A 25865-nucleotide genomic window follows, 5' to 3' on the forward strand; every position below is an offset into this window, starting at 1 on the left:
AGAACAGTGGGACATAGCTGAGACTGATAGGGAACAAGACAGTTGTAGGTTGTAGATAGTGTGCTGCATCTATGTACTCAGAGGACTACACGGACGTTTTCGGCGCGACCCGACGCGCTGCGACAAAACACCGGCGTCATATTGCATGTGACGGAAATAAGGTAAGTGAATGCATTGTCGGATGCTCTGATGCGACATGACTGTCGGATGCAGGCGATGCGTCTGCATCCGACAGTCGTGTCGCGTCGGATCAACACTGCGACTTCATCCGACATTTCTATCTTTTACCTTATTTCCGTCGCATGCAATTTGACGCCGGCGCTTAGTCGAAGAGCGTTGGATCGCGTCGAATCCTATCCTGACAGACAGACAGTTGTTGGTCTTAGTGGTCAACAGTGTCTTGTTTTTTTTTAATGGCTAGTGTCTGTGTCACATGATTCCCCAGAGAGTGACATGGTTGCATCTGGCCTCAGCCACTGAGACACTTTCTTACTACAGTCGCCCATGTGGCCTTATAGTAGGACAGCTGCAAGGTGAAGCTCGGTTGCACCCGCCTCCTAACAATGACATCTCATATATTTTTGTTTTTATTATTCACACTGACGATTGTGTTGCAGCAGCTGCAGAAGTGAGCTGAGCCACATGTAATTCACCTTTGATTTTGTGGCGTGACGCTGCTGCCCAGCGACAAAAGCTTTGGATGTGCGTTTAAACGCCACTTTGCCATGATCTGCTGAGTGTGACTGAAGCCAATGACCATGAAATATGACGCGGCATGAGTTTGCAAGCCTTTAGTCCCCTTCATGAGCGCAAGTGATCGCTCATGGTTTGGCATGTGTGTGAGAGAGAGAGAGAGCGACACTGCATCAGACTGCGAGAGACTTGCGCCTATCAGTCAGTCAGTCGTCAGTGAGTGAGTGGGCGGATATGAAGGGACTCAGACTGTCTGTGTGCGCATCACGCCTGCCCCTGAACTAGGAGCATGAAGCTTCCCCATGGAAGGAGTTAACACGGGCAGTGGAAAGCAGTTGTGTTGCCCTTATCCCTCCCCTCCTCTCCCCCTTGTACCGCGCGTTAAGAGGCTTCTCTGGATCTCCGTATAATTGATGCGTGTGCTGTGTTGCTGAAGCTCCAGCCCAGACTGCACCATTGTAGCTGCTCGAAGGAGGGGGGTTGTAATCCGATCCATACGTCGTGCTGTTAGAAACCAACGAGTGCAGCGGAGTTTTGGGAAAGGCTCTCACCAGTTCTCCCCCCTCACAGTTATTGTGGGCTGTTCGCCTGTCCCTGTAGCTGTTCTCAGCGGGGCTATTGCTTGTGTGTGTGTGTGTGTTGGGGAAGCGCTGAGCTGCTGCCGACTGGAGTTTGAGTCACAAGCCTCCTGCTGCCGTCCTCTCCCTGACGTGCCCGAGCATGTCCGCATCACATCGTGTGACATTCCTACCTGCACAGGACATCAGCTCGGCACATAATCGCAGCAGCGTCCAGCCGTCCAGCAACCACTGATTAGACCGCAGCAGAGGCTGCTCATCCATCTGCCGGCAACATGGGCTTCTACGGCACTTTAAAAATGATCTTTTATAAAGTAAGTACCGACACTGATTTCTGCGGGTTCTGTGAGTGATGGGCAAAGCCTGCATTGGAGCTGCTGAAGGGAGAGTCGCTGCTTATGATCAGCCACAATAAACTCATCGCTGCGTCTGGATCCGACTCCCCATGTGCCACACGGGCTATTCCTATGCCATTTGCACATTGGCGCGCGCGTCTGTTATGTAGCAACCTGCGGCAAGTCGCTAGTCCGCATCGCGTCTATATGAGGACTGAAAAATCTGCTGTGCAGTGTCGCCAACTTCCAGCATGGGAGGGTTTCTCTGTAGCTGCACATCCATGGCCACAAGTCTGCTGCGATTTTTGGCAAGGTTAAACTAACGCATTGTCTGCGCCCACAAAGGTGTTGCTCAACCTCTGAGGCAGGAATTCTCATTCTGCAGCTCCCCACCTGGAATTCACTTACAAATTCCTGCACCCCCAACTGATTTACCCTACAGGGGTGCTGCTGCGACTTTTACTTTAACCATAGCTGCAGTGGTACTGAGACGTGCTTCTGTATCTTAATCACCAGCCTCATATTAAATAAGGACATTTTGCTGGAATTACTGCTGGAAAACAGCTCAAACACCCACAACACAACCCCTCTTTTAAGATTTTCCTCCTGAAATCTGGGATTTCCTATAAGCCTGTCCCCTTGATGCTTACAAACATTTACTGGATTCATTTTTCCCCCATAACCCCCAGCTAGTATTTTCTAAATGTCAAATTCCCTCTGCATTTTATTTGTCATCTATTCTTTTTATAAAGTTTTCATTGCCCAGGGCTTGTTACCTTCTATAAATGGTATTTTGGGGCTTAAGGTGGCCATACACGGGCAGATAATGCTGCCGATATCTGGACCAATTTGACAGCTAATCTGCCCGTGTATGGAGGCTTCTGATGGGTCTTTCCGATCGATATCTGGACATGATATCGATCGGGAAGGTTTGATTTTTCTCCCAACTGACCCGTCGGAGCCCATTCGGCCATAGGGCCAAACGTTCAGATTACCCCTGATATAGCCCTGCATATGGTGGAATATTGGGGAAAAGATCTGCTCGTTTGGCGATGTCGCCAAACGAGCGGATCTTATAGTGTTTGGCCACCTATATTTATCAAGGGTGGATTTTCGAATTGAAAAAACGTTGAAATTCGAATTCAAAAAGACCAACCGAAATTAAGTCGAAGTTTTTGGTCGAATAGGTCCGTTTTTGATCGAATAGGTCCGTATTCATCTGAATTCGTATTGTACGAATCAAATTAATAGCGCATTCGATCAAATTCGATTCAAAGTCGATTCAAAAATTAGATTTTTCAAAGGCCACCAATTGACTCCAGATAGGTGCTAGGAGGTCCCCCATAGGCTAAAACAGCAATTTGGCAGGTTTTAGATGGCGAATGGTCGAATTCGAATTTTTAAAGAGACCGTACATGATAAATTTTGAAATTCGAATCGAAGTTGGACTATTCCCTGGTTGAGGTACACAAAACTAATTCTAAATTCGAATTTTTTTCATTTCATTTTTCACCTCGACCTTTGATAAATCTGCCCCTTAAAGTCTCACTGTGTCCATTGACTTAACTGTTTTATAAAAAAAAAAAGATTAATTATATAGGACTGGTCTCTTTGCAGTGCTGCATAATAGTATTTTGTCCAGTTAATGCCTAATACCATAATTTTAGACATATGATGTAAATGGGGTCTCTGGAATGTCTTCTTCTGATTGGTTTTTAAAGTAGCCATAGGTATGTAATATAAACAGAAGGGTACTACAGTACTCATCATCAATGCAGATGTGACGTGGGTTTGTGTGGCAAACCCTTTTATGTTACATGATAGTTTGTAGGATGTATCCACATGGGCATTAAAGAAACACAGAACATAAAGTTGTCAGAAATAAGCAATATATATATACAAGTTGCAATAAATACCAACTATCCTGCTCCTTCCAAAAGGAAGTACTGTCAGCAAATGATTACAGTTAGAATATGGGCTCTGCCTGTATCTGTAGTGCTTAATGTTACATAGCTGATGCAATTTAGTGATTGTAAAACAAGCTTTTTATTTTCCTTGGCAAAGGAATTGGCAAACTGGCTAAGCATGGATCCTAATGGCACTTTACTGTTCATTCACCAAGGGTCACATTATTATAAATGGAGGGCAGATCATTATATTATTGGAAGCCTCATTCTCTCTGCAAATCCAAAATAGCACACAGTCGATTAAAAAAAAAAAAAATGAAAATGAAGTAGTTTGTGTGATTGTATACTACTGAACATTAATCACATTTATGCAACTGCCAAGCAAGTCTATATTTTTGGCCATTGATTTAAAGCTATTAAAACATGTCCAGTGGAAATTCAACAGGTACTTTAGCAGCTATGCTATGATTGCTTACTTTATTCCAATGGGGTGATATTTTTTTTTAGATAAAATATGAATAAATATTATTAATATAAATAATAAATTATATAAATAAATATTTAGATAAAAAAAAAGTCTTTGGTATGTCACTTGTTAACAATCCCCACTTTACTCTGCAGCTAGTTAGGTGTTTAGTTTCAATTATATACAACTATTTAAAAATATATATATATTTTTGTCTAGATTTTGAGCCAAATGTCAAAAATAGCAATGCTATGTAGGACTTATCACTGAACAAAAATGCTTTGGCTGATGATTTTACACAAATTATTAAATAGTTCTCCATCACTGCTGGACAAAAACACTCCTTAAAACTTTTAAGTTAAGACATCCTACACACATTAACTCATTAGCAGCTTTATCTCGGAATATTTTTCCTGCAGACGCACTGTTTTATGTATTGTCTCTCTTTATTTCCAGATGAAGAGAAAGTTGGATCATGGATCCGAGGTCCGCTCTTTCTCTTTGGGAAAGAAACCCTGCAAAGGCTCAGAGTACACAAGGTAATTCCATTCAATAATAGCCTTTTTGCTTATGACTGGATTGTACATACTGTCTCACCAGCTGCTGAGCCTCTTCTCCAATTTGAACACAGCTTTGCTGTCGTTAATACTTCACAGGGTAGATTTTCATCAATATGAAGAGCAGATTAATTGTGGTGGAAAATCCAAATTTCTCATGATTTCGTATATTTTGAAGGAAATACAGAATGGCACAGGATTACTGTTTTTTTTTCCTCATTACCTGTGTAAATCTGCCGTGAGAACTGAAACAAATGTTCATTGTGCTTTTGATTCAAACGTGCTGTTTGTTTTTCCCTATTGGTTTGACAGTCATTGACCTCTATATTGCTGAAGCAGTAAGGGATGCATTAGAAAAGGCTACACATAATTTTCATCCTGCTGTTATTATGCCACTTCATATAGGACGTGGGCATGGCTTTTATAGTGGAATTACTTGTACTAATAATAAAGTATGGGAGGAGAATGTTCAGTCTAAACTTGTCTTGTTATTAGCCTTCCCTTTAAAACATAGACCTCTCTGAATTTCTCTACACAAGGTTTTTTGGTGACATGTCTGTTTAAGCTTAAAAATGATGAGCCTGAAGGCCACTGAAATATCCCTGGAGTAAGTGTGAATCACTGTAGGCCTGTAGAGCAGGTTATTTCCCATATAAGGGAGCATGTCTACATTCTTATATCTGCTTATGCATACTGTAGAAATGTACACAAAATTATTTAGTGGATAAATGTGGTATATTTGAAAAGGGCTGCTTGGATACAGTTTGCAGCCTTTCCTCTTTGCTGCAAGGTCTACTTCACACAATCACACATGTTCACACTCAAATCTGTATAACTTCACACTTTTATCTGTCTTGTCACATAGGAACACATTTGTTAACACAGAATGCCAGACGGTCTGCCGGCTAGTCTTATTAGAGTTTCATTTATTTGTAGGGATGCACAGAATCCACTATTTTGGATTCGGCCGAACCCCTGAATCCTTTGCGAAAGATTTGGCCGAATACTGAACCGAATCCAAATCCTAATTTGCATAAAGTAGGGGTGGGAAGGGGAAAACATCTTTTACTTCCTTGTTATGTGACAAAAAATCACATGATTTCCCGACCCGCCCCTAATTTGCATATGGAAGTTTGTTTCGGCTGGGCAGATGGTTTCGGCCAAATCCCGAACCGAATCCTCAATCATGTGCATATTTATTTGCAATGGGCCTTGTTGCATTCCCTGCTGTAGTCATGTGTAATTTAATTTTGTCTCAGAATTTTGGTGCTGCCTCACTTTTCACTTTTCACTTTTCCTTGTCTAATATAATGGTGCATTCTAGTTTGATGGTTGTTTGTGGAATTATGAGGATCTGTCCACTCAGTGGCCTCAAGAGAAATCAATTTAGCATTATACATGAAAGCTCTTACTTCAAAATTAAATCACTCTCTTTATGGCCATTTTTGGCTGAACCCTAGAGTATTTATGTGTTGAGGTACATAGAGATATCATTGTAATTAAAGTTTCTTGCATAAAGATAATCTCTGACGGGTTTCCTTGTCCTTTATCAACTGGAAGCTCTAATCAGTGGGAAATTAAATACCTCATGTTGCTTTAAGAGCTTAGTTTTGATCACAGTATAATTTAATCTATGAGGCCCTTCCTTATCCGACATATTAAAGCTCTAAAGAAAGTAGGTACCAGGATAAGACATTTGTGTAGTTTGTACTTTTAGATCACTTTATTGGACTTAAAATGGATGCTGTCATGGTAAAAAAAAAAAAAATTCCAAATGCTTCAATTAATAGTGCTGCTCCAGCAGAATTCTGCACTGAAATCCATTTCTCAAACAAGCAAACAAAATTTTTTTATATTTAATTTTGAAATCAGACATGGGGCTAGACATATTGTCAGTTCCCCAGGTGGCCCAGTCATGTGACTTGTTCTCTGATACACTTCAGTCACTCTTTACTGCTGTACTGCAAGTTTGAGTGATATCACCCCCTCCTCCCCCAGCAGCCTAACAACAGAACAATGTGAAGGTAACCAGTTAGCAGCTCCCTAACACAAGATAACAGCTGCCTGGTAGATCTAAGAACAGCACTCAATAGTAAAATCCAGGTCCCACTGCGACACATTGTTACATTGAGTAGGAGAAATAACAGCCTGCCAGAAAGCAGTTCCATCCTAAAGTGCTGGCTTTTTCTGAAAGCACATGACCAGACAAAATGACCTGAGATGGCTGCCTACACACCAATATTACAAATAAAAAAATAAAAATACACTTGCTGGTTCATGAATAAAATTTTATTTGCTACAGTGAATTATTTGCAGTGTCATTTAGAAATAAAAATTACATCATAAAAATCATTACAGAATCCCTTTAATGACCGTGTGGTCATACAGTGTAATTTATTAGCTATGCATATTTTTCATTTTTGGTTGAAAAATGAAAAGCCTATTCTATAGTTAGCATCAGTAAGGGGTAGAAAGTGTATGCCCTCTGGAAGTATTAACTGTAAATGAATGTGCCTGAAAAATTGATAACATCCTTGAATAGCATGACTTGGGTGCCCAGTACTCTGAACCTAACCGTTTAAACTTCTAGTAAACTTGCACTTGTCTGTATATATGTGTCCAGTTTGTGTGTATCGACCATCCGATATTTTGGGCCTACAACAAAACATACAATTCTAAATTATGTTAACACATTCCACATTCAGTACCAAAGTATATCCTCTGACGTATTGGGGAATATCCTTTAGTTTGCACCTTTTGAAAAATGTAACTGTAAGACAGCACAGTAAGTGGTTCATCATAATCCTACAAACCACATGATTTCATGCATAGAGAAACAACATGCATATGTTATACATCCAATATAAAAAATAACCATGTTTCTGTCAACATTCATTTTGAAGTGTGAAGGGCTGTGTTGTTGTCTTAAAGATGCATTTAATACTACAGTGATACAACCTTCACTACAAAAGAGAAACTATGTGATTAGCGTAAAAACATGTCGAGTAGTTGGGAGTGGAAACTTAATTTGAAATATTTATAAAATATAACCGTATGTTATGCACCAATTAAAAGTTCAGTAAACATGATGGCTGGCTAATTTGATTTGCTTTAAACATATTTGTTGAGAAGATGGTTCCAGTTTGCTATTGCTGGTTCATCACTTGCAGTACTACTTTTCACATATTTCCTGCAAGTTTTTCAGACAGCACCAGTGTTTGTGATTTTTTTTATTTTTTGCTGCATGTCAAATGCTGCCATAAATGAATCATTATCCCAATGCTTTAATTTTAGCTTAGAAGCTCGAAAAAGTTTCCTTTTCATAAAATGATGGTACAGCCACAGAAAATAATATACCTGTGGTCACTGGCATTATTTGTAACTCTTGAGTTTACTCTACAATTGAAATATTACACAGTTAGGGTGAAGAGACACAGAGCTTCTAGTAGCAGCTACTTGTCATGGCTACAAAATCGTCAATTGTTATAATTGGCTTTGCTAAGACACTATGTGGCAGATTTATAATGGGTCAAATTCAAATTTTTTAATTCTTTATGTCCAAAACTGTCACATTTGACTAGGGAGTTATCCAAATTCAATTAGAGTTTTCTGGCCCTTTAAGTACTTGAATTCAACTATTCACCACCTTAAAACATGCTAAAAATGCCATACAATGGGAGAGGTCCATGGATCAATTTGGTGATGTTTGTAGCCTTCCTGACATTCAAGTTTTTTTTCTCTGATATTCGAGTTTTTGGGTCGATCCTATTCACCTGAGTTTAGAAAATTACATTTTTAGTGTAAATTTGGTCGAATTTCAAGTTCATGGGAATTTATGGGAGATTTAAAAAAAACTTCCATGCATTTGAAATTTTACCCTTGATAAATGTGTTTTAGCAGAGGCCATTATCCATATTGTCAATGGCAGGGTAATTTTGATATTTTGTAGCTGTTACTAGTATCTCCATTTCTCTTTACTATTTTTTTATGTTTTCATTTGCTGCCTTTTCTTTGTTTGCCCTATGTTCTGCATTTATTTTTCAGGTTTTTTTTTAGCATATAGTCCCCAGAAAGCATGTCATTCATTATATTGTGATGAGTGGAACTCTTATTTTCCCACATATTTTTCAGAATCCTAGTTCTGATGATGAAATTCTGTACAACCTTTTGGTTTCTGCATGGCCTATGACAATGTTATTTTGGTGCTGACACAAGTTTTTTGTTTGCAGTACGACAGGGCTTGTGCCATGTTCAGCAACACCTACTACGTTTGGGGACCTAAGAGCGGCAAATGGGCAAGGTCAGCAAAGACGGCGAATTACATCAGTGCAGCCACCAACAGGCCTCCAAGAGTGGCTAAAAATGTTCCAGGTACAAATGTTTCTATTAATCTGACAGCTTTTTTGGAGACACCTCAGAGCCAGTTCCTAAACTGTGTATATATATAATGTACCACTACTTGTATATGCAACACTGTACATTTTTGCAAAACAATAATACAGACTGAGAATAAACATTGTAACAAAGATTAAGTGCTACGTGATAAGGCAGGAAGGTCCCTGCTAGTCTTTGTCAATAATAAACCTGACCTTAACAGATTTGTTTTCCATCATGATAAACAGTAGCATTTATGCACTTACCTCTTGTTCTGGTAACATCTTCTTAAAGGACCAGTAATATCAAAATATTTTTTTTTTAAAAAATCGTTTGTATACATGGGAAAAAAACCACCAAGAGAAATTAAACTTTAAAATCGCAAAGTCTTTATTAAGAAATAACTTGCGCTCCTCTTCAGAAAGCGATCCATCATGCAGCGCTTGATTTCTCCTCCCTGCCTTCTTTATAAGAGATGGCTAGGTGGGAGAAATCGAGCGAAAATAAAATGTTTGTTTCAAATACTTGGTTGAAACCCCTTTGCTGGCAATGACAGCCTGAAGTCTTGAACTCATGGACATCACCAGATTCTGGGTTTTCTCCTTTTTAATGCTCTGCCAGGCCTTTACTGCAGTGGCTTTCAGTTGCTGTTTGTTTGTGGGCCTTTCTGTCCAAAGTTTAGTCTTCAACAAGTGAAATGCATGCTCAATTGGGTTCAGATCAGGTGACTGACTTGGTCATTCAAGAATATTCCACTTCTTTGCTTTAATAAACTCCTGGGTTGATTTGGCTGTATGTTTTAGGTCATTGTCCAACTGTATTATGAAATGCATCCCAATTACAGGTACAATCTTGCACAGTGGAGTTGGTGGGTGTCATGTTCATACGCTACACTTCTAGCACCGATAGCCTTCCAGGGGAATATGGTGATGACATATCACCTTTTAGCACACACTCTGTTTCATCACTCAGCACCAGAGAATAAATAGAAGACTGTAAGACGTTGAACATGAAACCACCAACTCCAATGTACAAGTATGCCCTGGGAAGACTAGTATGGGTAAGCAGGGTAATTTTGGGGAGCAAGGTTCTTGCAGATTTGGAGGGGGGCGTATACAGTTACTTAGTTGGCTAATTTGGGTTTAGTTTTCTTTATATACAGTGGGGCTAAATGACTAATATAGGTGATAATTTATGCAGTGCAGTACAACAAGGCAGGACTTGGTTATGGTTAGTTATATACATGTTAGAAAAGGAATAACAGCCTGCTGACCCCCCCCCCCCCCCCCCCCCAGGGAAATGCCTCTTTACTTACCCCTCGGTGCAGATTCAGGAATAGCCGCAGTTCACGGCATCCATCTTCCAGGTCTTCGTGTCTTCTTCCGGTGTGTATGCAATTTTCGTTCATTTGGTCGCATGCGCTGTTGTCACAAACCGGGAAATTGCTCCAACTGTGCATGCGCCGCTTCGCCAGTCCCAGATTACTAAAGACCTGGAAGATGGCTGCCGTGAACTGCGGCTATTCCTGAAGTAAAAAGTTCCCCGGGGGCAGCTAGACTGGGGGGGGGGAGGAGGGAGGGGGTCTATGTAGGGTAAGGGTTTTTTTTTAGTTAAGGGTTTACTTCTCCTTTAATGGAAATGATGAAGATGTTTTATACTTTTGTGTTGCAGCTTGTCAACTAAATTGTAGCAAAAGTACAAGCAGCTTTTCCAGAAGACTTTTTTTTATAATACAATGTTTTATTTTAATAAATTCATATTTTTTACATTGTATTTGCTGTTAGGCCCTGCCTGGCAATCTGTAGATTCTAGGGTCCCTGTAAAAGGCCATAGACCATCTCTATGATGGTCCTGGAAGAGCTGTATGCACCTCTGTGTACTTGAAATGCTCAGGACTAGTTTGAACTGTTTGATGTTAGAAGCATGTATTGTTTGTAGAAGGCCACATTCAGTTCATTATTCAATGCTTCATTATAGCATTGGGATGCAGTTTTAGTTCTGAAAAGCATTCGGGATGACAAATTGCATGGTGTATTGGTACATAGCTGCCTATCTGGAGGCCAATGGGCCAGTTGTAACCTTCCAAACAATTTTTATTTTTAAGGTTTTTGTATCTACAATGCAAATGTTAGTTGGGCTACATATGTAATCTTTTGGATAGTCAGTCCACTGCAGGGAACAATCTGGACAGCACTGGATTATTGCTTCCATATCACAGATGTATAAATGAGGGCTGGATTAGTGCATCTATGCTCTGTGCTCCCATCTGTATTTTGACTTCATATACTCAGTACCAGCATAAAGAAGCAGTTTTGATAGTTTGCCGCCAAAGCCTGTACATTTATTCTGAATTGATTTCTATGACACTGTCTATTTTTCAATCCTGTACCAGTCCATGGCAATGTACAACCATTACTTTCTTTGTTTATGGTGTAAACAGTGAGATCAAGTAAACTGCATTGACACTTACATTAGCTGATTGCCTGAGCTGCTGCATAAGTGGGTGCTGTACTGAAGACCGAGCCCCTGTATCCATGATAGTGAAAGGGATACAGATGAGAGGCAAATATGTTGCCGTCTTTCACAAAAACATAACAAGTTGTAACAACTGTGCAACAGTCTGCTGTGTGGTAATTTTTCTGCAGATGGCTTAATGCAAGAGGCCACTGTTAAGATTGGTGAATAAAGAGAATGCCTGGTGTGATGAGAACCTCTGTTATTTCTTGCTGTAGCCTTCCATGATGGTGAGGTTAAATTGGGTACTTTGTTTCTCATCTTGTTTTATGTTGTGTGTTTCTGCCTCAATAGTTTCTGTGTCCACAACTGAAGCCTGTAAGCAACCTTGTTGTACTCCTTTTTGTAGCCTGAATGGAAGGGAACAATTCTGTAGTCATAATAGAAAGCAGTTGATGCAGACGGACAGAGCAAAGCAAGCAACTATAGGGGGAAATATTTGTCACGGTTGAGAAGCGTTTCACTTTTAAAGGGGAACTATTGTTTCAGAAATAATCAAGTTTATATTTACTATTCCTCTCTCAGCATCTGTTTCTCTTCATTCTTTCTTAATGCAGCAGTTGGGTGTCAGATGAAAAGATCCAATATATCTTATAGGGGGCGGGCTTCCTTTCCTAGAAGATGTATAAGAGCTCACTCAAATATATGATTCCAGTACAAAATCTAACAAAATAACTGCCTTTTGCACAAATTCTGCATGTAGAGAGACGATGTCTGGTGATTCAAATAGAGTGAGCTCTAATACATCTTCTAGGCAAAAGAAGCCCCCCTATAAGATACTGTATATTGGATCATTCATCTGACCCAACTGCTGAATGAAGAGAGAATGAGGAGAAACAGATACTGAGAGAGGAATAGTGAAGATAAACTTGATTTTTTCAGAAACAGTACAGAATTTGTAATTGTATTTAGAAAGTTTCTTATTTCAGTGTGATGAAGTTTATATTAAATTTAAATTTTTGCGATAGTTCCCCTTCAAGCGTTATTAGATACACAGTGTGTCCCTTGCCAAACTCTAGGGGTTTCATTTTGTACTAAAAGTCACTAATGTTGACACGCTGTTATGTAGAAATACAATCATTCCTCAAATCCGTTAACTTTATTTTACTCACCTGATTGATTTCTTTTCCTCCATTTATCTACATTCATATGATATGTCATTGTCATCTACTTGGTACTTCTAGTAATAATGAAACCCACTTGTAAAAAAGAATGTGTTGAAGAATTTTGCTAAATATGAAAACAGTGTCTGTGTAAGTAAAGTAGAACCCCCATTTAAGTTTTTCAGGGGACCAGGAAAAAATGATGTAAAATCCGGGAAAATTTAAAATTAGGGAAATGTGTTAATAAGTAACTTTTTCTTCAAGTACTGAAAGTATATAAGCACGGGAGTCTGTCTAACTTTGAGATACAGTATTTACTTTGTTAATAACAAGGGTTCAGCATTGCAGTGTTAATGTTACACTGTGGGGGGGGCCTCTCTGTCAGTCACATATTCAACCTAAAGCAATAAATCATTGGTGCAGGACTGTATAAGGGGGAGACTAATTGGAATTTACCATTTACAGGAAGAATCATGGCAAATATACATCTGGTTAGTATGTTAAACTTGTTTTTTTCACTAATAACAACAACAACATTCACAGAGGGAAAAAAAGCTGTTTTTGGGAACATCAGGACAAAATCTGGATGTAAAATGCAGGAAAACATTGCTTAAAATCAGGGAAATGCACCCATTGAAATGCATTATAAATTGGTGGTACCACAAATAAAAAATGTAAAATGCGGGAAAACTTAAAATCAGGGGACTTTAAATTGAGGTTTCAATGTAGATTTTTTTCCAGGTGATAAGCCATTTAATAGGATTAGGTGACACAGTGGTAAATAATAGAAATGTGTGATGATTATACCCTGTGAGGAAGAGTAAAGTGCCACTCATATAGGTGCATTTGTTCTATGCAACCCATTCTCAAAAAAATTAACTCCCCAAACATAAACCAAGTGCTAGTTAAAATCTGCAGACTGTATATGTGCACGTCTACATAGGAATGTAATGCCTTCTCTTCCAAGGTGACATTTTACTAGAGCCTTGTACTTAATTGATGAGCTAACAAGCCTATAATCTGTCTGGTTTACAAATCAGGTGTGCTCCGGAAGCCACAATGATTATTGCTCTGCTTCAGGGCTTGTATTAGTCCTATGCCCAGGCATGTCTATCTATTAGCCCCCAAGAGCTGGGCTACGATTCCCAGCAATTCCACTCCCCCCAATGCTTTAATCAGAAGAGAATGCTGCAGGCACTAGTGATCTAGTCAAGCCACTGTGTACAACATGCTTGAGCTCTGTGCATGTGTTTTAGGCCTATAGATAAGTAGGTGACCTCACCAGTCTTGTTTTATGTACTCATGTTCAAATCAAATAAGTTCTTTTTTCCCACTGTCATAATTCATTTTGTGCTGGGGAAAAATAAGTTAAGAGGCTTTCAAGTTTGGAACACTGGATGGGAATTTTTAATGGAGATGAATGGCTCATTTTGCCCCAACATGTAATCTAAAGGCAGGGGTGTGCAGGTAATTATGCAAGGCATCTGGGCTACTTGCCAGGTGTTCCTCTGCTGTATCCCAGGAGATCCCGAAGGCCTTCAGTGCGTACCACCTTCAGCAATGAAACTACTGTTTTTATTTGCATGATTTGACCTTCACAGTTACATTGAATAAGAAGCTATTCACTCTGCCATCCACTCGTTCTCTTTCTATCTATAATTGCTGGTTCCCATTCATTCAGGCCATTTGGTGGAGCACCAATATGCAAATTCAGATTACAGAGGATAATAAAGCCCTGCGTTTTGGGCACATATAACATAAACGGCACGATGGAGATCATTTTCCCATGCAGCCAGAAACAGATCGGCTGTCTAATGCTTACAAAAGTAAGAATATATTATCCCCATGTCCGTAAATGCTAGCTGGACAAGCAAGACGGCTGTTTTCTGGCTGAGCTGTGAAAACACCATTTTTTTGCAGCTAATGAATAGAGGAGGGTTGCCTTGAAGTGGAATAATGCCCACTGAATGCAAAGCATTAATTTGCCCTGTATCTGTGTATATCTGGAAGGCTTTCAATCTTTTAATTGTATATATTATAGAGCAGGGCTGTCCAGCTGGAGGCCTGTGGGTAGGATGTGGCCCTCCAATGGATCTTTACAGCTCATCGACACTCTGTCGGCTTCTTTATATGACAGTCTATTAATATAATCCGGCATTGAACATGCTATACTGTATGTGATTTGATGTAATCACCCCTCTGTGTGTATAAAGTTGCACTGCTCTGTTAAGAAGAGACTATTCAACCTACATATATTAAAGGTGAAATGGGGTGTTCCGGATAGGGGATCTTTCCTTAATTTCAATCACCATACATTAACACTAATTAAATATCCTTAAATGAACCCAACAGGTGTTTTGCCTCCAGTAAGGATTAATTATGTCTTAGTTGGGATCAAGGACAAGGTACTTATTACGTTTTAAAATTGTGAATTATTTAATTAAAATGGAGTCTATGCGACTTATCATTTTTAAGCTTTTGGATAACAGGTTTCCGGATAACAGATGCCATACTTGTACTAAGCAGGGCGTGGTCTAATTGAAGGGGGCCCTAAAAAATAAGTGTTTTTTTGATAAGGATAAGTTCACTTTAAGTATGTGTTTTAAAGACCCTAATACTGACCAGTAATAACTTGTAAAAAATGTGTATGCTTTTGAACTCTTTTTATGCTCTGTAAAATAACTGGTGAAACATAGTAACCATGCTGCCCTTTTATGTTAGATTGGCCTCTTGAGACTATTATTCCATTAGTGTCAATTGATGAGGTTAAATTCCTACTCATTGGAGCAACTTGCTTGTCTGCTCCCATTCATATTAATAAATGCAAATAGCAGATCATAGGGCTTTGCACAAAGACTAACCTACACTTGTGTTTTATGGAATAATAACTGCTAATAATGTTAAAGTAACACCAACATGTATTGTAATTCGAGATATGATACACTGTGTAAATGTGTTCATTACAGAAGCTGTGATTTATAAACAAGCTACTATTTACCCATGCAAGCTGCTGTTTAAGTGCAAATAGGGCTTTTGGCCCTTAGAGTTGTAAATAATACTCCTCAGATTCATGCTTCTATAAAGTAATATCAGCCCCTGATACTCTCATGTTTGGGGGCGGGGGGTGGTTGTAAAAATTGAATTAAGTTAGGCTGGAGCAAATATTTCATATATTCCAAATCAGCTGCAACTGGGCACATAAATAGATCTCTTGAGGGATAGTAAAACATACAACTGTATTTCAATACGTTAAAACAGATAAGTAGACGGACATAGTATTTTTAGATGCCTGCTTAGGTTATATTAAAAGCTAAAACTTTTTTGCTGTATTTAGAAAAAGACACAGTATATTTCCTGTTATTTGCATTTGCCTGCATTTTGGTTTTTAAAGGAAGTGTTAACATTTTAATATACCTGTGACAATGTGAAGGACTGTTTATATACAAAGGTGCATCAGCCTTCTGGGACTGCTGTGCATTTGGCTTTTGCATCATTGTATACTCAGGCTACACACACAGCTGTGACTGTCATTAGCTACACAGCAGGTCTAGTTTTAGGGGAGGCCATTTGCTCTAGACCCTCTCCAAGATGGTCATGTGAAAGAGAATATTCCTGGTAAAAAGTCCAAATTGTGTGTTGTTACACAGCCTAATAAAACATTTTCAGGCATGTCCATATCAAATCCCATTAGCTGTTGGTGGACTATCAACATCCTGAGTAGTTTGGAAATCCCTGATTTATGTGGGATAATGGTTTTGCTTCTAATTTTATTTTGGGCTCCCCAGCCTTGCTCAAGCTTTATTAGCTTTTATTTATTTTTATTGGTTGTGCTGGTAGGTAACCCACAGGCCTTTCCCTTAACACTCTTTCCTAGTTATCACGTTAATTGTTTGGACAATAAATGACAATCATTTGATGAATAGGTTTCCATTGTCAAAGCACGGCTGGCTTGCATGCTTTATTTTGGTTTTTACTGATTTTGTAAATAGTAATACTGCTTTTTATTTACTGCGCTTTGTAATGTGCATCCTCTAAAGGTGTCCATTGTTTGCAGTATGCTGGCGATCAATATCCAGATGTAATTTGTTTTGGATTCCCTTATGCAAGTATTCAGTACTTTAGCTTGAGCGAAAGGCTCAATGCTTACATTCCTGTAATGGGCATTTTAATGCAAAAGTATATCTTATATGTAGGGATTGTTTTCCCACACACTTTCCTTGAGCAGAATGTGGGGTTTTTACTAGTCTAGTTACTAGTTTACTAGAGCTTTTTCTTGGTGTTCAAGATCCTATTTTGATTGCAGTAGTTCCACTTCCATTTCATAATTTTGATTCTCATGGGGTCTATTGCATTTACCTGCTTTACTTATCTATATTTTCAGATCCTCTCTCATCTACTTTGTGTAGCCTATGGCTGTTAAATGTATCACCATGAAAGGATGTAATCATTTTTCTGTATTTTATAGTACTGCCTTTTTAGAGTTGTGTTCGTTTTAATATGATCTATAGACAACATAATAGGAGTCACACACACAAACTGTAGTTAAAGTGGTGCTTTACTCATTTATTTGGCCACAGAGCTGGAAATAAAACATATTTCATGTGAGTAAGCCTCCCTTCATCTGAAGCCGGGTAAGGGATGCACATTATAGTGACATTGTAAGTTAGGTTGAAAAGACACACGTCCATCAGGTTCAACCTTTTAAGTCTATATAAAACCTGCCTGATGGATTCACAGGAAGTCCCTGGATCAACTTGTACTATGAGCTATATTCCATAACCCTGTATTCCCTCACTTGCTAAAAGCCATCCAACCCTTTCTTAAAGCTATCTAATGTATCAGCCTGTACCACTGATTCAGGGAGAAAACCACATCTTTACAGTTCTCACTGTAAAAAATCCCTTCCGAACATATAGCCGGATTTTTTCTAATCGGAATAGTTGTCCACGTGTCATTTGGAAATAGCGAATGGTAAATAATGCATCAGAGAGATTGTTATATGATCCTCTTATATATTCATACATAGTTATCATATCACCCCTCAAGCTCCTCTTCTCCAGTATGAACAACCCAAACTTGACTAGTCTGTCCTCATAGCTAAGATTTTCCATACCTTTTACCAGCTTAGTTGCCCTTTTCTGGACCCTCTCTAATTCAGTAATATTCTGTTTGAGCACTGGAGACCCAAACTGTACAGCATATTCTAGATGGGGCCTTACCAGTTCTCTATACAGTGGAAGAATGCCATGCCTGCCATGAATTAATGTTTTTAATACAGCTCAAGACTTATTTGCCCTTGATGCTGCTGACTGGCATTGCTTGCTACAGCCAAGTTTATCATCTACAAGAACTCCAAGGTCCTTTTTCAGTATGAATTTACCTAGTGCAGTCCCATTAAGGGTATAAATGGCTTGCAAATGTCTACATCCCAGGTGTGTTTGGGGCTGTTTTCTTGTTGAAACTCTTATTTTAAGGGCATTGCTTCTTCGGCATAAGGCAACATGACCAAGTATTTTGATGTATTAAAACTGATCCATGATCCCTGGTATGTAATAAATATGCCCAACACCAAAGTATTAGAAACATCCCCATATCATGATGCTTGTGCTATCCATGCTTCACTGTTTTCAGTGACTTGAATTCAGTGTTTGGGGGGTCGTCTGACAAACTGTTTGCAGCCCCTTAACCCAAAAAGAACAATCTTGCTTTCATCAGTCCACAAAATGTTGAGCCATTTCTCTTTAGGTTGTTGGCATATTGTAACCTCTTCAGCATGTTTTTTTTTTTTTCTATCATTGGGTCTTTGCGGGGGCTTCTTGCCGATAGCTTGGCTTCACATTGACGTCTTCTAATTGTAACAGTACTTAATTTTAGACCTTCTTTGATCTTCCTGGAGCTGATCATTGGCTAAGTCTTTGTCATTTTGGCAATTCTTCTATCCATTCGAATGGTCGTTTTCAATTTTCTTCCACGTTTTTCAGGTTTTGGTTGCAGTTTAAAGCATTTGATTTAATTTTAGCTGAGTAGCCTATCATTTTCTCTACTTCATTGTATGTTTTCCCCTCTCCAATCAACTTTTTAATTAAAGTACGGTGTTCTTCTGAACAATGTCTGGAACGAGCCATTTTACTCAGAGACAAATGCACTATAACCAGCATGCCCTACATTTGCTGCCTTTCTTCCTTAAATGACTGATCATTTACTTGTCCTTCATCCTGTCCCCCTTTACTATATTCTACATCTTTCATATCATTCGCATGAAACAACATTCTTGTTATTGCTAACAGGAACCATATTTTTATTTTGAAACAGAAATGTACATTACTTTTTCTACATGAATAACATACTTTCCATTATGTTAAAGTCTGAAGAAATAGCAACATGAATACATTTTCTAATTATTTCATTGGCCCACAACCTTTAACATATCTGGCTGTTCAGCCCACTGGCCAAATGGCTGGTTCCAATATGACTGACCATACAGTCGTATAAATATTATTGTTTTGATGTTATGTTATGATTGGATTTGTGGGAAGTGAAAAGGAACCCTCCTTTGCTTGTAGCTGAAGCAATTGGGGTTGGAGCTGTCGGGACACTCCACACACGGTCCGAAAATCGTACGAATCGAGCTTTATTCATGTTATATGTTAATTCAATATATATTTCTACACATTTGCCATTGTGTGTAAATCTGTACTCTAGCTGAAAACCACTTCAAGGTATAGAGATGTACACCTACAGACACAATTTGTTTATTCAGTGTCAGGTTTGACAGTCTCTTAGTATGGAAAGCTTTTCTGAATGGCTTGCGCTTTATTTTTTCTTTGCATACCCTGTCATACTTGCATCTCTTCCTATAGACTGTATTTCTGTTGCCTTTCATTTTGCTTTCAACTGTATTGGAACCACTAAAGGCAACCGGTTCAGTCAGTCTGTGTTTTCAGACACATTTGATCTTTTTGAAAGTACAGCAATTAAATGCACAGTATTGTTTCTGGGTGTTTATCTTCTGAGTGGATCACTGCCTGGTACTGTGACATTATTTTACTTTTAATCCCAGATGAAGTATCACTGAGAGAATAGACCTCGGTTCTATCAAAAGGAATGGTATTCCCCGCAGCCAGGATTCATTAAGTTATTTTCATTATTGTTCCACACGTCACTGCTTATTAAATAATATGTTGATGTTTGGAGGAGTAGGGCTGCAATACTGATTTCCCTTCTGAGCCACAGTGATGATCTGTTGCTGCTGAAACAAATAAAATATGTCTGTATTTGCAAAATAATCATGAAATGTGCAGAATTTGCAATAGATAAGCTTCCCAAGCCAAAATTTATCAAACTAAACATTTATTATGGGCACACTAGTTCTTTATTTAAGCACAATAACCTGATCCAAATCCTTAAAGGGTGTTTCACCTTCAAGTTGACTTTTAGTATGTTGTAAAATAGCTTAATTCTAAGCAACTTTTGATTTGGTCTTCATTATTTAATTTGTATAGTTTTTAAATGTTTTGCCTTTTTCTTCTGACTCTTTCCAGCTTTCACATGGAGGTCACTAACCCCATCTAAAAACAAATGCTTTGTAAGCTACACATTTAATGTTATTCTTACTTTTTATTGTGCCCATGTATGGGCTTCTGTAGAACACTTGTCAATTCAGGCTTACAGAATACACTGTAGTTTCAATTTGCACTTTTTAATTGCTGGGTATCTGCTTTCCTCCCACAGAGTTGGAGTGGACCAGAAAAACTGCTGGCTTTAGATGAGCTTATCGACATTTGTGAGCCAACCCAAGTAAAGCATATGATGCAGGTCATCGAACCCCAGTTTCAACGGGACTTTATCTCCTTATTGCCCAAAGAGGTGAGGCTTATCAGATGTTCTACAGCTCTGGGAGTTACTTCAACTAATCTGTCGCCTTTAACTGCTGCAATGCTAATTATGATGTTCAGCAAAGTCACTTAAAAGCTGTTAATTGGTGTTAAAGAGGGATGCAGCCGGACGCATTTCCATGGATTAATACAGTAATTTGAAGATCATTGTATACTTAGTATTTAAATGGCATGACAATTGGCATGCCCAACTGCAATCAACCTTAGCTGCTTGAGACATTCTCTGCTTTTTTCTAAAAAACAGTCAGTGTAGTTTACCTAACCAATTGTATTGAAGCTGGTATACATGATTCATTTTCCAGTCTTTCTCTCTGAATGGGAATCTGTTCCACATTTTGGCAATGGGGATTTCTGGTTTATTTAATAATCTTTTGTCATGCACAACAAATCAATCCCCAGTAGATTTCACAGTTGGTGTGCAGAAGGCGGTGTCTCTTTTATGTGCACCAGATCTAAAGGGATACCTGCTAAAGAGTGGAAAAATATACACAGAGCGTAGCTGCCACTGTCTGCATTATCTGAGGAAGGCAGAGCTAATGGAAGTTTCTCAGAAGCTTGTACGTGGGAGTAATGACAGGACAGTTGAGATACTGGAGTGCTGAGACTTAGGGGAAGCTACAGAGTGAATAATATATTTTAGTCACAAGTGATTTGCTAGCCAATGGTATCAACATACAAAGCAGAACTGCTGCCAATCCAAGGATAGCTCAAAGGGAATTATTGATATAGTGTATTGCGTTTTGATGTTTTCTTCCAGATTCAGGGCTAGTTATAGAGATCCCATAGCTAGGCTTTTCAACTTGCGCTTTTTAGCTTGTGAAAAGTATAAAAAAAAAATCAGTTGAATGAATCCTTTCTCATTAGCAAAGCTTTTCCAGAGAAATCTAAAGTAGATTAACCACTTAGCTGCAATTTCATTTATAGTTACTAGTTTGTTTTGTATAAAAGGGCCAGCTGCCTCATATTATTTGTGTAGGTGGCCATAGACGCACAGATATCATACAAAAACATTTTCGTATGATATTCGGTGCGTGTATGATGGGAAAAGAGCCGACCGATATCGGCAGAAGACTTGGATATCGGTCCTGTCAACGATCGGGCTGGATTGAAAATTTTGATTGGGTGCCTTACCAAACCCTAGTAAACAGCTCTAGAAGCTCTCTATGTTTGTTTAGGATACCAGCTGCCATATTAGCTTGGTGTGACATCACTTCCTGCCTGAGTCTCTCCCTGCTCACTCATAGCTCTGGGCTCAGATTACATCAGGGAAGAGGGAGAGAGGAGCAATCTGAGCATGCTCAAGCCCTAGCCCTGGTGGTTTATGCTAAAAACAGAAAGTCTGATACAGAAGTCCATGTGTACACAATAGAAGGAAAGAAATGCTGTGTTTCTTTTGACAGAGGACTCAGAGCAGCATTACTTTGAGGGATTACTAGTGTATTTATATAGAGTTTTCTGATAAAGCTTACATAATTGTAACCTTTCCTTCTCCTTTAAGAGGCAGATTTATAAAAATGTGAATTTGGAACTCCCACAGAAAAAACTCTTCTATTCATTCCAAGGGGATTTTTAGAATTGTATTTGTCAATGCAGTTCAGCATTTGATAAATATGCTTTTAAAAATCCCATAGGAATAAATAGAAAGTGAGTTTTTCTGTAGTGAGTTCCAAATTCACATTTTGATAAATCTGCCTTTAAATTAACAGTAACACCAAAAAATTTAAGTGTTTTAAAGTAATGAAAATATCATGTTCTCTTGCCCTGCACTGGTAAAACTGATCTGTTTGCTTCAGAAACACTACTATAGTTCATTTAAACAAGCTGCTGTGGAGCAATGGCGGAAATTGAAAAATGGCTATATGGCACAGGTTAACTAATGGATAAAAGATAACACCATTAGACAGAGCTTATTTGTTATCTGCTGTGTAACCTGAGCCCTTTCTCATTTGAATGGCTGCCCTCATTGCTACACAGCAGCTTATTTATATAAACAATAATAGTGTTTCTTAAGCAAACAACAGTTTTACCAGTACAGGGCAACACTGCATTATATTTTTATTATTTTAAAACACTTTTATTTTAGACCTTACTGTTCCTTTAAGTGAATTTATCACATCAGGGTCTAAACCACTCATATGGGATGAAATTATCTGATAACTCAGACACTCCAGATTGAGTTACCAATGTATGGGCCCTGCTTTTCTGTGTATGTATATATATATATATATATATATATATATATATATATATATATATATATATATATATATAAAATATTCTCTGACACCTCAAACTAAAAATATTTCTAATTTACTAAACTAAAGATGGGTTTACAGGCAGGCAACTTTGCAATTTGATACCTCTATCACCAGAGGGGCATTTTACCTCTAATTACTAGGATTTACTTGAAAGGGGAAGTCTAGCGAGAAGAGAACTTTACTTCTAAATGAAGTTGGAGAGGTACTCCTGTTAATGGCTTAATTTAAGCCTTTGGAAGATCCTACCTACAGAGAGCTACAATTAGGAATAAGTCATTTTCTTCCTGATTTAATAGGTTTCATTTACCAGAGCCAGCTGTTTGTTTCAGTCTGGCAGTGCACCATGCTGAATACAGATACACAAGTCTGTACCAAATAGAAGCGCTTCCAACAGCCACATCAAAACAAAAGAAACCAAAGAAACCTGCAGGAAATGCAAAGGGCAAGAAAAGTATTTGCTTTTGTATTGTTTGAAGCAGACATTAATCCTAATCTTGTTTCCATTGCTATGCAAATCGTTTTGTACTTTGGCTGTGATCTTTAAAAACTACAATGAATAAAAAGAAATGATGCATTGCATTTGTTAAAGGGGCGAAGCGTTATTTAATACAGATCTGTAAGGCGGGCCCCCTCATGCTATGGGATTCTTAGTTCTTAAATAGGTTGTTCACCTTTAAATTAACTTTTAGTGTGATGTAGAGAGTGATATTCTGAGATAATTTGCAATTGGTTTCAGTTTTTTATTATTTGTGGTTTTTGTGTTTATTTGGCTTTTTATTCAGCAGCTCTCCAGTTTGCAATTTCAGCAATCTTTTTGCTAGCGTCCAAATTACCCTAGCAACCATGCCTTAATTTGAATCAGAGATTGGAATATGAATAGGGGAGAATAAATAGAAAGATGAGTAATAAAAAGTAGCAATAACAATACATTTGCAGCCTTACAGCTCATTTATTTTTTAGCTGGGGTCAGTAACCCCCATTTGAAAGCTGGAAAGAGCCAGAAGAAGAAGGTAAATAAATTTTTAAAAAAAAGAAGAAATGAAGACCAATTTAAAAGTTGCTTAGAATTAGCCACTCTATAACATATAGAAAGTTAACTTAAGGGCAGAGACACACGCTCAAATTCGGAGAGATTTGTCGCCCGGCGACAAATCTCCTCTTCTTTGGGGCGATTAATCTTCTCAAACTGCCTTCCCCTTCCTTCCTACTGTCTAGAATGTAAATCGCCAGTGGGATGGTACTCGGATCGCTTCTTTCTCCGAAGTTGCCTTACGAGAGCAAGGGAAGGCAGTTCGGGGGGAGATTAGTTGCCCTGAAGAAGAGGAGATTTGACGCCGGGCGACTAATCTCCCCGAATCTGAACGTGTGTTTCTGCCCTAAAGGTGAATCACCCCTTTAAGTATGGGATTCTTAGTGGCCGGATAAGTTTTATTATGGGATGAATGCTTATTTGCTGATTTGAAACTTCAGGAACTATTGGATCCTTTGCGGCAGCTAGGGTTGCCACCTGGCCGGTATTTTACAGGCCTGGCCGGTAAAAATGATGGATGATCCCAATATTATTGATAGGGAAAAAGATAAATACATAGGAAGGCCAGCACTTTACAGCTCAAAAGCCTCTAAGTTAAGGGAAATGGTAAACGGGACGTTTGATCTCCGGTTGTCTCAAAATCACTGCATTATATATTTACTCACAAAAAGTCCTTGTGTTGGTTAACATAATGGTATGAATCATCTAAATATGCAGCATCTAGATTCAGGATGAAAATCCCTTTACAAATACCAGTTTGTTTTATTTCTATTCAATGGACAGAATCCCATTCAGGACCAAGTTGTATCTTGGCTCACTTTTCTTTTTGTGAGCTGCTTCTCTTGCCCCTGTTAGATATGAAAGTAGACTGATTCCTCCATGCAGTTATTTGTTTGGGCTTTCTTTCAGCTCATTCTGTCTCATGTCCTCTCTGTGAGCTTTCCTATTTAGCGCTCACCATTGATGCCTACTCCCTGCTGCTCTCAATACATTGAGACTCTCTCAGGCACCAGCAGGAAGCAGACAACTTTGAGAGAGAGTGTTCCAATAACAAGGAATGGAGGGTGAATAGAGAAATCCCTCCGCCCCCAAACGAAGCAGCTGTGAAATGGGAAGATATTTAAGGCTACAGTTTTCATTTTCTCGTTAGTTCTAGATGTCAGTTGAATTAAAGGAATAATGGAAATTATTGTAGTACGCCTTCAACCATAAAGGTGCCGTGGGTATTATTTGTAGCTGTATAAAGCTAATGAAGAGGTGTGAAGAGGTGTTATCACTTGTGTGTGGTGGCTCATAAAGCACACATTTCTGTTTATTTCTTAAGTGTTTCTTCTTAAGACTCCTGTGTAAAATTCAAGTGTCACTTTTCATTGATTTTGATTAATGTTAGGGGTGCACTGAATGCAGGATTCAGCCTTTTTCTGCAGAAGGGTTCGGCCGAATCCAAAATAGTGGATTCGGTGCATCCCTAATTAATGTCTCAGTTTATTGAAAGAAAGACAATTTCACCTTTGGGACAGTGCATCAGGAAAAAGTACTTTTCATAATTCTTCATGCCTTTTTTTCTCTCCTTTTTCAGTTGGCGTTGTACGTACTTTCGTTTCTAGATCCCAAGGATCTTCTGCATGCAGCACAGACCTGTAGATACTGGAGAATCCTGGCAGAAGACAACCTTCTCTGGAGAGAGAAATGCAAAGACGATGGTGAGACTCTAAACATCTGCTTCATGCCCTTATTACTTGTTTTTCTGCTTTGCCTATTTAATTATGAACATTGTGACAAATCCCTAAGATGTACTTAGGCCTGTGTACATTTACAAGCATTGTCCTTTTGGTTATAGGAATCGATGAGCCATTGCACATAAAGAGAAGGAAAGTTTTAAAGCCAGGCTTCACACATAGTCCGTGGAAAAGCGCTTACATTAGGCAGCACCGAATCGACACCAACTGGAGGCGAGGAGAATTAAAATCTCCAAAGGTATGTTTTCCTGAAAAGGTAGATATGTTTTATCTTCAAAATAGCACAAGGCCCTTGCCATGCATGTGTACTGCCATTTTTGCATTTAAGAAAATACAAAGGTATGGTCAGAAAAATGGAACCAAACCCAACAGTTGTGTTCATCTGAAATACTGCCAGAGTTTCAGCTTTAGCCATG

At 38.8% G+C, this 25865-nt stretch overlaps 1 protein-coding gene across 3 annotated transcripts in view; it reads left to right on the forward strand.

The window, feature by feature from the left end:
• LOC108706660 (F-box/WD repeat-containing protein 7) overlaps positions 1–25865 on the forward strand; it is a 122719-nt gene that overhangs the window by 82623 nt on the left and 14231 nt on the right. For 2 of the 3 annotated variants that reach the window (XM_018243262.2, XM_018243264.2), the window contains 5 exons: positions 4436–4518; positions 8766–8907; positions 20259–20393; positions 25290–25413; positions 25551–25687. In XM_018243262.2, the coding sequence (XP_018098751.1) occupies positions 4436–4518; positions 8766–8907; positions 20259–20393; positions 25290–25413; positions 25551–25687 (621 nt within the window). Of the gene's footprint in view, positions 1–647; positions 1586–4435; positions 4519–8765; positions 8908–20258; positions 20394–25289; positions 25414–25550; positions 25688–25865 lie in introns of those variants that run through there. The other variant, XM_018243265.2, reaches the window with a different exon arrangement.

Source organism: Xenopus laevis, chromosome 1S (assembly GCF_017654675.1).
Source record: "Xenopus laevis strain J_2021 chromosome 1S, Xenopus_laevis_v10.1, whole genome shotgun sequence".
Lineage (NCBI taxonomy): Eukaryota > Metazoa > Chordata > Amphibia > Anura > Pipidae > Xenopus > Xenopus laevis.